This window comes from Salvelinus alpinus, chromosome 2, assembly GCF_045679555.1.
Source record: "Salvelinus alpinus chromosome 2, SLU_Salpinus.1, whole genome shotgun sequence".
NCBI lineage: Eukaryota > Metazoa > Chordata > Actinopteri > Salmoniformes > Salmonidae > Salvelinus > Salvelinus alpinus.
Window position 1 is genome coordinate 69,312,318 of NC_092087.1, and position 18,014 is coordinate 69,330,331.

At 41.6% G+C, this 18,014-nt stretch overlaps 1 protein-coding gene across 4 annotated transcripts in view; it reads left to right on the forward strand.

The window, feature by feature from the left end:
* The first annotated feature begins 655 nt into the window (after window positions 1-655).
* The window catches only part of LOC139567557 (inactive rhomboid protein 2-like), a 43,917-nt gene continuing 26,558 nt past the window's right edge, over window positions 656-18,014 (forward strand). Inside the window, exons 1-3 of one of the 4 annotated variants that reach the window (XM_071388907.1) lie at window positions 656-788; window positions 9,854-10,002; window positions 17,412-17,573. In XM_071388907.1, the coding sequence (XP_071245008.1) occupies window positions 17,424-17,573 (150 nt within the window). In that variant the 5' untranslated portion in view covers window positions 656-788; window positions 9,854-10,002; window positions 17,412-17,423. Of the gene's footprint in view, window positions 789-1,936; window positions 2,137-9,853; window positions 10,003-14,580; window positions 14,822-17,411; window positions 17,574-18,014 lie in introns of those variants that run through there. The other 3 variants (XM_071388908.1, XM_071388906.1, XM_071388905.1) reach the window with 3 other exon arrangements.

An 18,014-nucleotide genomic window follows, 5' to 3' on the forward strand; every position in this document is an offset into this window, starting at 1 on the left:
ATTTCAGTGGAATAGATTTACGAGAACCAATTCTACAAATGGATGGAGGATAAAGGATTGAGTGTAATCATTCATAAGATTATGAAGAGACTATATTAGAGATTATATTAGCACATTAGATTATAACACTGCAATGCATCTGATTCAGACAATTGTACCTTTTAGGAAATGAACCTGTACTTGTACAATAAATCAATGCATTCTATTTAAAACCTTTGGACAGTGTTTCTCTTGATGAGATTATTCTTCTGGAATTGCTTGGGTGGAAATGTCAAAAGAAGTGCTCTCACACTTTTCCTTTCCATATATTACTATAGCAACACAGGTGACTTAGTTTGCTTTAGTTTTTGGGGGGAGATATTGCTTTTGCTGGGAAAGTCTCATGTCCCCCTCATTGCGTCGTCATTTAGGGACATTGTGGTAGGGGTGTCAAGCTTCGGGAGTCAAAGAGCAATATTATCCTGTTATATTTATGCCCTTTCACAAACAACAATCACGCAAACATAACCAAAGTATATAAAACTATTACAAGTTCATCAACTGCGGATATAACTGGACTATATTAATATTATTACTAAACCATTCTTGACTTCTATGTGTATCTGTCATTTGTCAGATAGGTTAGAGCCTGTCTAGTATTAACTCCGCCCACCTTCGCCGAAATCAGGATATTTGGAGAGAGAAGGAAAGTAACACGTTGGTGCTACATTCTATGAATTTTAGGAACATAACTTGTATCTTATTCTGAGCAACACTGATGAAAGTAACGTATATATTTTTCCTTTAAGGTGAGTATCCTATTTTCTCTAATAATATTTAATAGTTTTTTTCTAAATGTGTTTATGACCGAATGTGAGCACAATGTGTGGTTTTTACCAGTCCTCTTATCGGAGTTTAAGACAGCGAAACAATAGAAGTGTAGGCGTGAGGAAGTCACATTAAAATGAATTATAGTCATTTAACTATTTCAACATTGGAAATCTCAAAGGACCACAAACGACATCATGGCACGCGCGCTGTTAAAATGTGAAAACATGCGTATTCATATCCCATTGTTGCGCTGCCCGGGGGAAATAATTCACTAAAGTAAAATGTGTCAATTCCGTCTTCACACAACCTTCGTTCAACTTCCGTCAAACGCCCGTTAACTGGCCTCAGGTTAGAATTCCCGTTGGTCTCCCATTTTTCTAGAAAATGTGGGAGTGTTTGGTTTGTTGACACGACACTACAGGATACAGGATACAGTATCGTTTAAAAAAAAAGTATTATTCGGAAAGGAAACAATTTTGTTGACCTGTTTAAAAAAAAAAAGTATATAATGTATACATGTACATGAACTAAAGCTTTGTGACATTTCATGTAGTGTAGGCTACTTGTTCAAACCCACTCTGTGCTGGACTTGGCAACAAGTTGCTCAATTATGCAGGCTCTCACTGTAGGTATGCAGGTCAACATTGTGAAATAGTTGCTACATAATTTACTTGTTGCCGAAGTTATGATATGAATACGCGAACATGCCGTTCGATAGATGTTTGCCACAGTCACTGACTGTTAACTGTTACATTAATGTACACGAGTTAACATTTCTTTATGGGGTTAAATAGTGAGAAAGTAATGTGTGAGATGACTATTATATCTTTATGTAAAGGTTAAAATATAATTTTAATCCAGTCTGAAATGATTGGTATAGCATTAGTTTATAACAACCATTGTTGCAGGGCTGAGAAACTGGTAGAAATCTGCAGATAAGTAGTTCAAGATAGGCCTACAATATACAATCCATTCCCCAGTAAGGCAGGCTTTCTTTGAAATGTCTGTATCATTAGTGCTCTTTTATTCATTCATGTTTCAAACAATGGAGTCTTACAGATCTCTTCCTTTGAATTATGCATACTGCTGTGCATTTCACTGGGAACAAAGAATAGAATGTTGTTACGCAACCACACCCACAACAGCTGCGTCAGTAGTCTTGAACTGTTAAATTCTGTTACACCGCAAGTGCACCTGTTGTCAAGATAACAAGGTGTAGCAGAGCGAAGTGGAACCTATGCAAATGCCTAGGTTGCAGGTTGACACAGTTTTAAAACAGAAAAAGTTAAATGGTCATGGTTGACTGGACTGGGAATCAGAAACAAGGTTGGTTTTCCAGATGAGCAAACATTTAGAAGTGATACAATAGCTAGGTTTTCATCCAATTGGCGACAGATTTTAATGCAAATATTCTCAAATCTGCATAAAAATACCACCAGAGATGTTTCCATCGAACAGACTTATTGAGGATAAAAATGTGACTTTTGCGGTCAAATTCCCATGTGCCGAAATAAAAAGACCATCGCATATTCAACTCTACTGATGGTCTTGTCACAAACTGTTGCGTTATGTTGCAAATGTGCCCACTCTGGTCTTGGCATGTGTGCTCTAGCCAACAGCTTGCACATACAGTGCAGGCCTACCTACATGATGAGATTATTATGGATAAGAGCAAGGTCATTTTTATCTGTTAAACGGCAGCCAAGCATCGATCATCTTGTCATCAAATTAAGACCGTTGATATTTATTTAAATTGAGCATCGAGCTCATCACCGTGCACTTTCACCACCCTGTGAAGTTCAGTAATTTACAATATTTAATCGTAGCCTAATAAACTGCGTGCTTTCTAGAGTCGTAGTGGGAGGACCACACAACATATCATTGTGTAATTCCAAGTTTACTTCGATATGATGGTTATTTAAATACAGTGCATTCGGAAAGTATGCAGACCCCTTGACTTTATTTTGTTACGTTAGTCTTATTCTGAAATTGATTAAATAAAACACTTTCCTCATCAATCTACACACAATACTCAATAATGACAAAGCAAAAACAGGTTTTTAGAAAATTTTGCAAGTGTATTACAAATTTAAAAAACATATACCTTATTTACGTAAGTATTGCTATGAGACTCAAAATTGAGATCAGGGGCATCCTGTTTCATTGATCATCCTTGAGATGTTTCTACAACTTGATTGGAGTTCACCTGTGGTAAATTCAATTGATTGGACATGATTTGGAAAGGCACACACCTGTCTATATAAGGTCCCACAGTTGACAGTGCATGTCAGAGAAAAAAAACAAGCCATGAGGTTGAATGAATTGTCTGTAGAGCTCCGAGACAAGATTGTGTTGAGGCACCGATCTGGGGAAGGGTACCAAAAAATGAAGGTCCCCAAGAACACAGTGGCCTACATCGTTCTTAAATGGAAGAAGTTTGGAACCACCAAGACTTCCAAGAGCTGGCTGGCTGGCCAAACTGAGCAATTGGGGGAGAAGGGCCTTGGACAGGGAGGTGACCAGGAACCCAATGGTCACTGACAGAGCTCCAGGCTTCATCTGTGGAGATGGGAGAACCTTCCAGAAGGACATGGTAGTTCCCACATATGCTGAGCACTTGTTGGCTGCCTTTCCTTCAAATCCAATCAAATGTATTTATATAGCCCCTCTTACATCAGCTGATATCTCAAAGTGCTGTACAGAAACTCAGCCTAAAACCCCAAACAACAAGCAATGCAGGTGTAGAAGCACGGTGGCTAGGAAAAACTCCCTAGAAAGACCAAAACCTAGGAAGAAACCTAGAGGAACCAGGCTATGAGGGGTGGCCAGTCCTCTTCTGGCTGTGCCGGGTGGAGATTATAACAGAACATGGCCAAGATGTTCAAATGTTCATAAATGACCAGCGTGGTCAAATAATAATAATCACAGTAGTTGTCGAGGGTGCCACAAGTCAGAACCTCAGGAGTAAATGTCAGTTGGCTTTTCATAGCCGATCATTAAGAGTATCTCTACCGCTCCTGCGGTCTCTAGAGAGTTGAAAACAGCAGGTCTGGGACAGGTAGCATGTCCGGTGAACAGGTCAGAGTTCCATAGCCGCAGGCAGAACAGTTGAAACTGGAGCAGCAGCACGGCCACGTGGACTGGGGACAGCAAGGAGTCATCATGCTAGGTAGTCCTGAGGCATGGTCCTAGGGCTCAGGTCCTCCGAGAGTGAGAAAGAAAGAGAGAATTAGAGAGAGCATACTTAAATTCACACAGGACACCGGATAAGACAGTACTCCAGATATAACAGACAGACCCTAGCCCCCCGACACATACACTACTGCAGCATAAATACTGGAGGCTGAGACAGGAGGGGTCAGGAGACACTGTGGCCCCATCCGATGATACCCCCGGACAGGGCCAAACAGGCAGGATATAACCCCACCCACTTTGCCAAAGCACAGACCCCACACCACTAGAGGGATATCTTCAACCACCAACTTACCATCCTGAGACAAGGCCGAGTATAGCCAACAAAGATCTCCGCCACGGCACAACCCAAGGGGGGGGCGCCATTCCAACTTATCCCAAACCATCTCAATTTGGTCGAGGTCAGGTGATTGTGGAGGCCAGGTCATCTGATGCACTAGTGACTAGTCCATCACTCTCCTTGGTCAAAAAGCCCTTACACAGCCTGGAGATGTGTTTTGGGTCATTTTCCTGTTAAAAACAAATGATAGTCCCACTAAGTGCAAACCAGATGGGATGGTGTATCGCTGCAGAATGCTATGGTAGCCATGCTGGTTAAGTGTGCCTTGAATTCTAAATAAATCACTGACAGTGTCACCAGCAAAGCACCATCACACCTCCTCCTCCATGCTTCACGGTGGGAACCACACATGCGGAGATCATCCGTTCACCTACTCTGCGTCTCACAAGGACACGGCGGTTGGAACCAAAAATCGCACATTTTTCACTCATCAGAGCAAAGGACAGATTTCCACTGGTCTAATGTCCATTGCACATGCTTATTGGTGTCCTTTAGTAGTGGTTTCTTTGCAGCAATCCGACCATGAAGGCCTGATTCACACAGTCTCCTCCGAACAGTTGATTTTGAGATGTGTCTGTTACTTGAGCTCTGTGAAACATTTATTTGAGCTGCAATTTCTGAGGCCGGTAACTCTCTAATTAACTTTTCCTCTGTAGCAGAGGTAACTCTGTGTCTTCCATTCCTGTGGCGGTCCTCATGAGAGCCAGTTTCATCATAGCGCTTGATGGTTTTTGTGACTGCACTTGAAGAAACTTTGAAAGTTCTTGAAATATTCCGGATTCTGACCTTCATGTCTTAAAGTAATGATGGCCTGTAATTTTTCTTTGCTTATTTGTGCTGTTCTTGCCATTTTTTGGACTTGGTCTTTTACCAAATAGGACTATCTTCTGTATACCACCCCTACCTTGTCATTTATATAATATTTGATCGTGAAGGTGTTTCCACAGCCATTGCTAGCATAATACATTTTACAGACACAAAAAAAATCCTAGACCATGTCGAACGAACAAATTGTTTGTCGACATTTATAAAATTGTCCTGCCATTTCCTGTTTCCATCAGCCCGGTCGTGACTTTTTTACCCATGTGTCAGGTAATTCATCCGCATGAAATGGTTGGATGGAAACTGAATAATGACCATTTAGGCCTACAGTCGTCCATTCTGTCTTTCCTCCCCCTTGGATTCTCCCCCTGCCCCTCCTAGGTTTCAGCTCCAGTTCTCAGCTGTTGTGCCACAACATGCCTGCCAGAAAGCAGAGCCTTGAGTCTCTCCTAGTGACACGCCTCTTTCCAGTTGTATCTGTGGGCTCATTAGGATTTTTTTCCTGCTACGTCATGGCAATGCAAACTTATGCAAATTCAGCTTCCATACTGTCAGACACATCAACCTTTGCTTCGACACGACACAGGAAAAGGACCTAAACCTCAACCTGAAAGGACGCAAGGCTGCTCTGGTAGTGGCACTTCGACATATTAACTTTGATTCTCATAAACATCAGAGCATCGGAAGTTCAAATCTTCATCCATTTTCTAATTGATGCGTGCTGATCCAGGAAGGGATCTGACTTAAATGTCTGCGAATATTGGCGGAATGTGTGTCACAGATTCGGAGTATCCCGCGGTGTCTTCTTCAGATCGCTCTCATCCTCTGAGTGAGCCATAGACTCATTCCACAGGCTGGAGGCTGGCTGTCTAGCTGGCTGACTTCCTTCTTGTGCTGTACTGCTCTCTAATGTGGTTACACCCACGACAAGCCAAAATGCATGAAATACCACGTAACTGGAAAATATCAGCACTGTCCATGTTGGATCTAGTTTGAAAGGTAGCCCTGTTGAGTTTGGTGTCTGTATTCAAAACATTCACGGCCCTTGAAGGCAGCTAGGGGTCTCGGTAGGGGTGTTGGAGCTGTGATACTTGTGGTAAGCTTTCTGCCATGCATGTTTGGACCTGCATGCATGCTCTGGGAAGTGCAGATTCGGTTTGTTATGGAATACACATTTCCCCTCCAGCTACAGTAGAACACTAACCAAGAATACTGTGACGAATCTCTCACAAGAATTCTCTAGTTCCTCTGAGAAGCTTTCAATTGCTCAAATTGACAAAGAGTGTCTCAGCTTTTTCAGATGACCTGCCATACTACTGTATTTTTCAACAAAACTTCTTCAACTATTTGATCACAAGGAAAGAACTAGCCCTTTGAGCAATGTCATTACTAGAGGTTGACCGATTTTATGATTTTTCAAAACCGATACCATTTATTGGAGGACCAAAAAAAGTCGATACCGATTAATCGGGTGATAAAAAATAAAAATAAAAAAATAAAATGTATTTGATTTTTATTTATTTATTTTTAATTTTTAATATATATTTGTAATAATGACAATTACAACAATAGTGAATGAACAATGAACACTTATTTTAACTTAATATAATACATAAATATAATCAATTTAGTCTCAAATAAATAATGAAACATGTTCAATGTGGCTTAAATAAAGCAAAAACACAATGTTGAAGAAAGTAAAAGTGCAATATGTGCCATGTATAAAAGCTAACGTTTAAGTTCCTTGCTCAGAACATATGAAAGCTGGTGGTTCAATATTCCCAGTTCTTTAATATTCCCAGTTAAGAAGTTTTAGGTTCTAGTTATTATAGGAATTATGAAGCGTCGACTATTTCTCTCAAAACCATTTGTATTTCATATAACTTTCACTATTGGATGTTCTTATAGGCACTTTAGTATTGCCAGCCTAATCTCAGGAGTTGATAGGCTTGAAGTCATAAACAGCGCTGTGCCTCAAGCATTGCTCAGAGCTGCTGGCAAACGCAGTAAAGTGCTGTTTGAATGAATGCTTACGAGCCTGCTGCTGCCTACCACCGCTCAGTCAGACTGCTCTATCAAATATCAAATCATAGAAATAATTATAATAAACACACAGAAATACGAGCCGTTGGTCATTAATATGGTTAAATCCGGAAACTATCATTTCGAAAACAAAACTGTTACTCTTTCAGTGAAATACGGAACCGTTCTGTATTTTATCGAACGGGTGGCAACCCTATGTTTAAATATTGCTGTTACATTGCACAATAGAGGTCGACCGATTAATCGGAATGGCCGATTAATTAGGGCCAATTTTGAAGTTTTCATAACAATTGGTAATCGGCATTTTTGGACACCGATTGTGGACGATTTTTATTTTATTTTTATACCTTTATTTAACTAGGCAAGTCAGTTAAGAACACATTCTTCTTTTCAATGACGGCCTAGGAACGGTGGGTTAACTGCCTTGTTCAGGGGCAGAACGACAGATTTTTACCTTGTCAGCTCGGGGATTCGATCTTGCAACCTTCCGGTTACTAGTCCAACGCTCTAACCACCTGCCTTACATTGCACTCCATGAGGAGCCTGCGTGGCAGGCTGACTACCTGTTACGTGAGTGCAGCAGGAAGCCAAGGTAAGTTGCTAGCTAGCATTAAACTTATCTTATAAAAAACAATCAACCTTAACATAATAACTAGTTAAGTACACATGGTTGATGATATTATTAGTTTATCTAGCGTATCCTGCGTTGCATATAATCGATGCGGTGCCTGTTAATTTCTCATCGAATCACAGCCTACTTCTCCAAACGGGGGATTTAACAAGCGCATTCGCGAAAAAAGCACTGTCGTTGCACAAATGTGTACCTAACCATAAACATCAATGCCTTTTGAAAAAATCAATACACAAGTATATATTTTTAAACCTGCATATTTAGTTAATATTGCCTGCTAACATGACTTTCTTTTAACTAGGGAAATTGTGTCACTTCTCTTGCGTTCCGTGCAAGCAGTCAGGGTATATGCAGCAGTTTGGGCCGCCTGGCTCGTTGCGAACTGTGTGAAGACCAGTTCTTCCTAAGAAAGACCGTAATTAATTTGCCAGAGTTGTAAATAATTATGACATAACATTGAAGGTTGTACAATGCAACAGCAATATTTAGACTTAGGGTTGCCACCCGTTAGATAAAATACGGAACGGTTCCGTATTTCACTGAAAGAATAAACGTTTTGCTTTCGAAATGATAGTTTCCGGATTTGACCATATTAATGACCTAAGGCTCGTATTTCTCTGTGTTATTATGTTATAATTAAGTCTATGATTTGATATTTGATAGAGCAGTCTGACTGAGCGGTGGTAGGCAGCAGCAGGCTCGTAAGCATTCATTCAAACAGCACTTTCGTGCGTTTGCCAGCAGCTCTTCGTTGTGCTTCAAGCATTGAGCTGTTTATGACTTCAAGCCTATCAACTCCCGAGATTAGGAGATGCCGATGTGAAATGGCTAGCTAGTTAGCGGGGTGCGCGCTAATAGCGTTTCAATCGGTGACGGCACTCGCTCTGAGACCTTGAAGTAGTTGTTCCCCTTGCTCCGCAAGGGCCGCGGCATTTGTGGAGCAATGGATAACGATGCTTCGAGGGTGTCTGTTGTCGATGTGTTCCTGGTTCGAGCCCAGGTAGGGGCAAGGAGAGGGACGGAAGCTATACTGTTACACTGGCAATACTAAAGTGCCTATAATAACATCCAATAGTCAAAGGTATATGACATACAAATGGTATAAAGATAAATAGTCCTATAATAACTACAACCTAAAACTTCTTACCTGGGAATATTGAAGACTCATGTTAAAAGGAACCACCAGCTTTCATACCTTCTCATGTTCTGAGCAAGGAACTTAAATGTTAGCTTTTTTACATGGCACATATTGCACTTTTACTTTCTTCTCAAACACTTTGTTTTTGCATTATTTAAACCAAATTGAACATGTTTCATTATTTATTTGAGGCTAAATTGATTTGATTGATGTGTTATATTAAGTTAAAATAAAAGTGTTCATTCAGTATTGTTGTAATTGTCATTATTACAAATAAATAAATACATTTAAAAAAAAAAATCATAATCGGTCGACCTCTATTGCACAACCTTCAATGTTATGTCATAATTATGTAAAATTCTGGCAAATTAGTTACGGTCTTTCTTAGGAGGAATGTGTGATTTCCTGCAAGACAGGAATGTCAGTGTTCTGCCATGGCCAGCGAAGAGCCCGGATCTCTGTTGGATCGGAGGGTGAGGGCTAGGGCCATTCCCCCCCAGAAATGTTCGGGAACTTGCAGGTGCCTTGGTGGAAGAGTGGGGTAACATCTCACAGCAAGAACTAGCAAATCTGGTGCAGTCCATGAGGAGGAGATGCACTGCAGTACTTAATGCAGCTGGTGGCCACACCAGATACTGACTGTTACTTTTGATTTTGACCCCCCCTTTGTTCAGGGACACATTATTCAATTTCTGTTAGTCACATGTCTGTGGAACTTGTTCAATTTATGTCTCAGTTGTTGAATCTTGTTATGTTCATACAAATATTTACACATTTTAAATTAAGTTTGTTGAAAGTCAACGCGGTTGACAGTGAGAGGACGTTTCTTTTTGTTGCTGAGTTTATGTTCTGACTTGTGGTTCAAATGCTCTTTCAGGTTGCTGTAATCAGGGTGGTAGAGAAGATGTTGCTGGTCACAGGATGTGGTGATGAAGCAATCATCTGAAGGACGGTTACTCTGTGAGTGGTTGGAGATAACAGAGCCGGATCGTCAGGCAACACCCATTTCTGGAGGCGAGTCGAGCAGTAAGTGTGAATGCTGTTCCACAGCTCCAAATGTGTGACAATTATTTCAATGGAGAAAATATTTGGTGATACAGTATTTAACTGGTTTCATTTATGTTATTTGTTTGAAACAGCTGTGCACTTTGAAATGTATGTATTGTGTGTCAGGAGTTCGTGTTCACATTGAAGCAGTGATGTAGTATATTGGATGCATTGTGCAGCTGAGAATGCTGAGCATCTGTACTGTACAGCTCTGCACAAGATGCCATTGAAGCTACAGTATATTCTTCAGTGGATGTTGTCATGTATTTCACAGCAACAAGTGAAACTTCTGCATAGGTATCTAGTCTTAGAGAGTCTTAGCGTAGAACACAAAGGAAGGTTAATTGGCAGTTGACGCACTTAAGCATATAGCCATGTACAGTGCCAGTCAAAAGTTTGGACACACCTACTCATTCAAGGGTTTTTCTTTATTTTTTACTATTTTCTACAGTGTAGAATAATAGTGAAGACATCAAAACGATGAAATAACACATATTGAATCATGTAGTAACCAAAAAAGTGTTAAACAAATCAAAATATATTTTATATTTGAGATTCTTCGAAGTGGCCACCCTTTGCGTTGATGACAGCTTTGCACACTCTTGGCATTCTCTCAACCAGCTTAATGAGGAATACTTTTCCAACAGTCTTGAAGGAGTTGCTGAGCACTTGTTGGCTGCTTTTCCTTCACTCTGCGTTCCAACTCATCCCAAACCATCTCAATTGGGTTGAGGTCGGGTGATTGTGGAGGCCAGGTCATCTGATGCAGCACCATCACTCTCCTCCTTGGTCAAATAGCCCTTACCTGGAGGTGTGTTTTGGGTCATTGTCCTGTTAAAAAACAAATGATAGTCCCACTAAGTGCAAACCAGATGGGATGGTGTATCGCTGCAGAATGCTGTGGTAGCCATGCTGGTTAAGTGTGCCTTGAATTCTAAATAAATCACTGACAGTGTCACCAGCAAAGCACCATCACACCTCCTCCTCCATGCTTCACGGTGGGAACCACACATGCAGAGATCCTCCGTTCACCTACTCTGCGTCTCACAAAGACACAGCGGTTGGAATCAAAAATCTCACATTTGGACTCATCAGAGCAAAGGACAGATTTCCACCAGTCTAATGTCCATTGCACATGTTTTTTGGCCCAAGCAAGTCTCTTCTTCTTATTGGTGTCCTTTAGTAGTGGTTTCTTTGCAGCAATTTAAACATGAAGGCCTGATTCACGCAGTCTCCTCTGAACAGTTGATGTTGAGATGTCTGTTACTTGAGCTCTGTGAAGCATTTATTTGGGCTGTAATCTGAGGCTGGTATCTCTGGGTAACTCTTGGTCTTCCTTTCCTGTGGCGGTCCTCATGAGAGCCTGTTTCATCATAGTGCTTCATGGTTTTTGTGACTGCACTTGAAGAAACTTCCAAAGTTCTTGAAATTTTCAGCAGTGACTGATCTTCATGGCTTAAAGTAATGATGGACTGTTGTTTCTCTTTGCTTATTTGACCTGTTCTTGCCATAATTTGGACTTGTTATTTTACCAAATAGGGATATCTTCTGTATATCACCCCTATCTTGTCACAACACAACTGATTGGCTCAAACTGAGTAAGAAGGAAAGAAATTCCACAAATTAACTTTTAACAAGGCACACCTGTTAATTGAAATGCATTCCAGGTGACTACCTCATGAAGCTGGTTGAGAGTGCAAAGTTGTCATCAAAGCAAAGGGTGGCTGCTTTGAAGAATTAAAATATATTTGGACACTTTTTTGCATACTACATGATTCCATGTGTGTTATTTCATAGTTTTGATGTCTTCGCTATTTTTCAACAATGTAGAAAATAGTACGAATAAAGAAAAACCCTGGAATGAGTAGGTGTGTCAACTTTTGACTGGTACTGTAGCTAAACTCACCCGGGCTGTACTGTACTTGGGCTGACATGTTCAACAGTGAAGCCTGTGACAGAAAGTGAACCATGACACCGACTGCCCTTGCCTATGTTTGGGAACTGGGCTCGAGGCCATTACCACTTCTAACTGTAACTAGCTATCACCAGGGGCAACCAAACGTCGACATTTCTGAACCAGCACATTCCTGTCTGCCTGTGTCCAAGGCTATGGTGTGAGGTGGCAGTTGTGCTTGGCGTCACACTAACATGCAACAGCAGCACTCTGTGGGCTATAGGGGCTTGGTGACAGTAACGCACGTTTGCAGGAGGACACACACAGGAACACACAGTGGCACCAAACACCAAGTATGGAAATGAAGCATTGACGCTAAGGACTTAAGGCCAGGGTCATGTTCAGTAGGCACCAAACAAAAGTAACCATACTGAAACGGGGAGGGACTACCTGGTGCTTGTCCTATAAGAAACGGTCATTTTAGTTTTCAGTTGCTAATTGTATTCCGGTGCGTGTCCTAATGAAAAGGACCCTGCTCGCAGTCATGACATCTTCAAGAGCCCCACTCTCAACACTGGTCCCAATGTAAAGAAGTGGACAGATAGTTTAGATTTCTTGAGTGGCTTGAAGTACACAGAGAGAGCGGGTGGAGAGAGAGAGACGGAGTGTGGGAGCTCGTGATATATTAGTCATGTGATAGGAGCACTATGGTTGTCACCCTGGGTATGTCACTACACGTTTGTGACTCACTACTGAGATGTGTGACTGGGTTGGGACTTGGAATTAGTGTGTACAAAACATTAAGAACACCTGCTCTTTCCATGACCGACCGACCAGGTGAAAGCTATGATCCATTATTGATGTCACTTGTTAAATACACTTCAATCAGTGTAGATGAAGGGGAGGAGGAGACAGGTAAAAAAATTATTTTAAAGCCTTGAGACATGGATTGTGTATGTGTGTCATTCAGAGGGTGAATGGGAAATACAAAGATTTTTAGCGTGGTATGGTAGTAGGTGCCAGGCGCACCGGTTTGTGCCAAGAACAGCAATGCTGCTGGGTTTTTCACGATCAACAGTTTCCGTGTGTATCAAGAATGGTCCACCACCCAACTGTGGGAAGTATTGGAGTCGACGTGGCTCGGCGTCCTTGTGGAGTCCACGCCCCAACGAATTGAGGCTGTTCTGAGGACAAAAGGGGTGGGGGGTGCAACTCAATATTAGGAAGGTATTCTTAAAGTTTTGTACACTCAATGTATATCATCATGAGCTGTGTTGTCACAGTTTCTCTTCCAAGACTACTGTGACGCTGTGTTTAAGTTCCCACTCACTTAGGATATTTGAGTGGCAGAGAGAGAGAGAGTGAGAGACTGGGAACTAACAATCTACAGTACTGTGCTCCGTGTGCTGGGAGTTAGTGTGGAAGCCACGGGCTGTGTTGTCACGTCTGCTGTTCCCAGACTACCGTGTGAGTTAGACTCCCTCTGGACTCAGTTAATAATTATCTGAAATGTTCAGTATTGATCATGAAAACACACCCTTATTCCACCAGCTAGTAGCAACTGTGTTTTTCACTCTCTCTCTAACGATTGGGTACACGTTCAGTCAACATCTGAATGTACAACAACACAAAAGTTCCCCCCTGTGAGGAAATCATAATCCTGGAGTTGTTGTTTCCCCAGTGGACTGAAGATGATGATGCGCAATGTTCCAGTAGTGCCTGAAAATCACCTCTATGTTGCTCGGTAATCTGAAATATATTTTGGCTGTGGAGGGGGAAATAACTATGAATCAACAATTTTGTAGAAAACCCAACCCACATTGCAGGTCATTGACCTATTGTTATCCTATCCAAGATCTGTTGGCAAGACAACCAGGCTATTGTTATCTTATTGGCTTAGAAAAGGTGTTGACTGTTGTTCATGCTACCAGTCACATAGGTATGGGCCTAATAGATGGAGCAAAACCCTCATTGTCATCAACAGGATAATCTCAGTGAGCAATTTGAAAGCCCTTTGAGTTTTGGCTATTCTGGTTCCGTTAATCTGTCATCTCCACACTATATTATCTGTTATGGATGGTATTGATATTGATTGACTTATAATTGTTAAGATATGGATGAAGATATAGGATTAATATCACAAAGATATACATAAAGATAGGCAATCAAGTATGCAGATTACAGACCAGCAGAATATTATTTCCGTAGGCCCATGCATGTAGAATGAGACTCCCAATGAGACGATGTCAACAATGAGACTGATCTCTCTTTCTCCACTCTATCAAAACAACACCACCCTGACTCACTCCTTGACGGTCTCCCGATGGAAACTATAAAAGCATTCTCCACATTGACAGACGTGCGCCGTTTGTAAGTGTCTGCCACTAAAGCACGGCACCACACTGTTAAAAACACCCTCCATTAGTGAAAGCCTTGGATATTTCATTATGTGAGAGGGTGTGGGCCTGACCCGGTCCCATAGGAACATATAAGAGTCCTCCCATCCCCCAACCACTTTCCGTACTATTCTGCTCCCACAGCCACAGACTTGATTGCCATTGACTTGACTGGTGTCAGATTTCCCTGCTGCCACCGTTCCCGACGCTGACACCAAGGCCCTTTTTTTCTTCTATTGATGTATAGCGACTCCAAGGCTTCAAGACCTTGACTAGATCTATAATGGACACGTATGGCCAGGGAGAAGACCGCTATAGCAATATTGCAATCTTGCCTGCACTTGCCTATGGAAATATACAATGACACAGTTCAAAAAGCCTGAAGAGTGAGGACTAATTGAGCTCTGACTGGGTCCAGAGGCCGATGATGATTTCTAATGGAGACTTGAAGCTGGGTACAGGAAGGCATGCTCATGATTATGGCTGTGGCCTTGAGCAGATAAGGAAGGTAGGCCTATGTACTGATATTGAATGTCTTTTTAGTTAAGTCTTAGTTTATTCGATCATTTAAAGGTACATCTACAAAATGATGCACTTGATTTAAGAATCATCGAGGGTAGACTTATTTCCATTGTGGTCCTTAAGTAACATCTCATTTATAGATGAGGCTGGCTTTCAGAGATAGTTGTTGCATGGTGTTACTGTATGTAAACACTTCATGATGGTCTTCCTGTGTACATGGCTTGGCTGTCAGTTCCATTAATCTTTGCAGGACCACATTTAAGACGTTTGCTTTGCTGGGATTTTTCTGTGTAGAAAATGCTTGGGCAGGCTGTCTAAGTCCAAACAGTGTAGTCTAATAATGAATGCATCATGAATAATGATGAGGTGAGAAAGTTACATGCACAAAGATCGTACCCCCAAGACATGCTAACCTTTCACCATTACCAATAACAAGGGAGGTTAGCATTTTTGGGGGGTGGCTATGATATTTATGCCTCTGTAACTTTCTCTCTCACTCATTATTCACGATTCATTCATGATTATCCGTAATCATGGTCGCATCCACATTCATGTAGAAGTGTTCAGAAAAATACTGTATTCTTATTTACAATAGAAGTGAGTCCAAAATGACACAATACAGGATTTACCCTTCATTTCTATTGGGCACAAAATATTCAGAAACACAACCAAAACAAACAGCAAATGCATCCAACATGTTTGTAGAGTCACAAGCTTGATGTAATCATTGCATGCAAATATGAACATTTTGATGACTTTAACACATTATAAGTGAATTTGTCCAAATACTAATAACAGAACTCGATGCATAAAGTGCTTTCAATTCCAAACGGTAAAACAGATATGTATGAAAATACCCTAAAATAAAACGTGACATTCTGTACTGTCGCCTCATTTAAAACATTTGATCTCGAATCCAAAATGCTGCAGCATAGAGTCAAATTAAAAGTTTCGGCTTCACTGACGAAATACATATGTCGGGGAGTATATATAGATAGAATTTTAATGCTAACGATATCTCTCTTTCTCTCGCTCTTTCTCAACAACAAAGTGTCCCAGCGGGTGCTTTCTTTGAATGACATGTTGCAGCCTACACCCCCCACTAGCACTGCCAAGTAACAAGCTATTGTCTCAGTCACCTCAGTCTCAACTTAACCTGACACCATGCGTTCATTCAAGCTCCTACCACGATGCTTCTATCAATGCTTGGCTGGCGTCCTACAGACGAGGTCACAACCCCTTCAGAAAACCTATTGTTAACTCATTCAGTGTAGCAGCCCACAAGAACCCTTTAAGTAACTGCATGTCAAATAAGAATGATGGAACTAGTAGACCGACAAGTGTTTTGTGTGACGTTACTAAATTGCATAGAAGGGTTGCTAACAAACAGGGTTGCTAATGTAACTGATTTATGGGGTCTCGTCCAGGATCGCATCAAACTAACATGCAAAAAACACCTGCTGTTTTTCTAATGCATATCTGCTTGGGCAGGCAGTCAGTGTTTTCCTTCAATAGATATTGTTATGTATGTGGCGGAAAAGGCATGTTTCTCTCTCGGGACCTCCTGGGCCCCAGTAATATGAATATTGTTTACATTGTGCCGGTCAGCGACTGTTACCCAAGAGTGGGGCTAGGCCAGGCTCCTATTCCCTCACATTGCTGGGTCTTGTTCATTAGGGCACGGAAAGGGAAAACGTTTGAAAACGCTTTGCAACCGAAAACAAGAATGAGCGTTTCTTATTGGCCTAAACCTGGTAGTCCCTCCATGTTTCAGTACGTTTCCTTTTGTTTGGTGTCTAATGAACGCTACCCTGGGGAATGAGACTCGGGTTATGCCTCTGTTGTGACGGAGTTGTCTATTAGGATTTCTTTCCAGCTTGACCCACTGACCCAGTCTACATATAGCGTGTGTATTTAAGACACAGTAGCATGCCCAATGCGCACATAGAGTATATATTGTTTAGCCTACATCTGTAGAGTTCTGAGGAAAGTTAGATGGAGATGTCCAGGCATTGGGTTTTATGGTGTTGGGACCGCTGGAGTCAGAGTGAGCTGCATTCTTGTGTGCTGTGGTGGGCTACTTTTGTGTTTTTTATGGTTTAGCTGATAGGCTTTCACATGGAAAACGAAGCTTCAACAAAAAGGGTGGTGTTCAGATCCAGTGGTTTCCCTTCCCTATACACATGTGAAAGGTTATTTCAGCAGGGCAATGTGTCCTTCCTTGTTGCAGATAGGAGTTCCTTTTGTCATTTGGCTAATATGTTTGTGTTAAAGTAGCTACTTCAGTTAGTTCCTGAATGGTTCAAAGTGCCTGTCGGTGTTGTTTGTCTTTTCAGTAGGACGTGTCTGAGTAGATCAGTCTTGTCTTTGTAAATGGAACCACATTTGCGCAAGTTGAGAATGAAAGTGGAAGTTGTAGGCTACTGAGAAATAGAGGTGATATGATTGAGGAAAGAAAGAAAGGGTCACAGCTGGTTTCACATCTCTTTTAGCTGGAAGAAAGAAATCCGAAATGCAAGTTTGAAGATTCCATCTCAAACATGCCATTAATCAATTTGACTTTTGTTTGCCCTCAGAACTCAGATAGGATGGCGTCACAGGAAGGGGGGGAGCCGCCTCCTAACGGCAGCCAATCAGACAGCCGGTTGAAGAGCAAGAAGCCGCCCAGTCTGGTCATAACCATCCCTGCACCAGAGGAAGAAGAGAGTGTTGAAGAGGGAGCTGAAACGGTCAAGCAGGTACCCCTTTGACCTGATCTTTCCATGATGACCCCTCTTTATAGAAACATGGTCTGTACTTGGAAAATGTCAGTTGATGCCCTGATGAAGGCCATTTCAATAGGAAAGGGAAGAATTGGCAAGCAAACTTTTACAGTTGGTAGTATAGTCAGAGTTTCAGCCCCCAACTGAAAACCTTTTTACTATAGAGGAGAACGCTATCTTCCTTGCCTTCATATACAGTACCTTCATATACAGTATGTCATTTCATTGGGGGAAGTCTGGCATTTGGGACAGCTGCTGGTGTCTATGGGCAACGGGCCAGCCATATCCCAACCAGCCCCCCCCAGTCCCCCAGTCCACTCATCCTAGTGTTGCACGGTCACTCATGACTAGCTACTCTATAGCAAAGCCGAGATATGCCCTGTTAACATTCCTGTCTTTACATTTTGGGCTTTATAA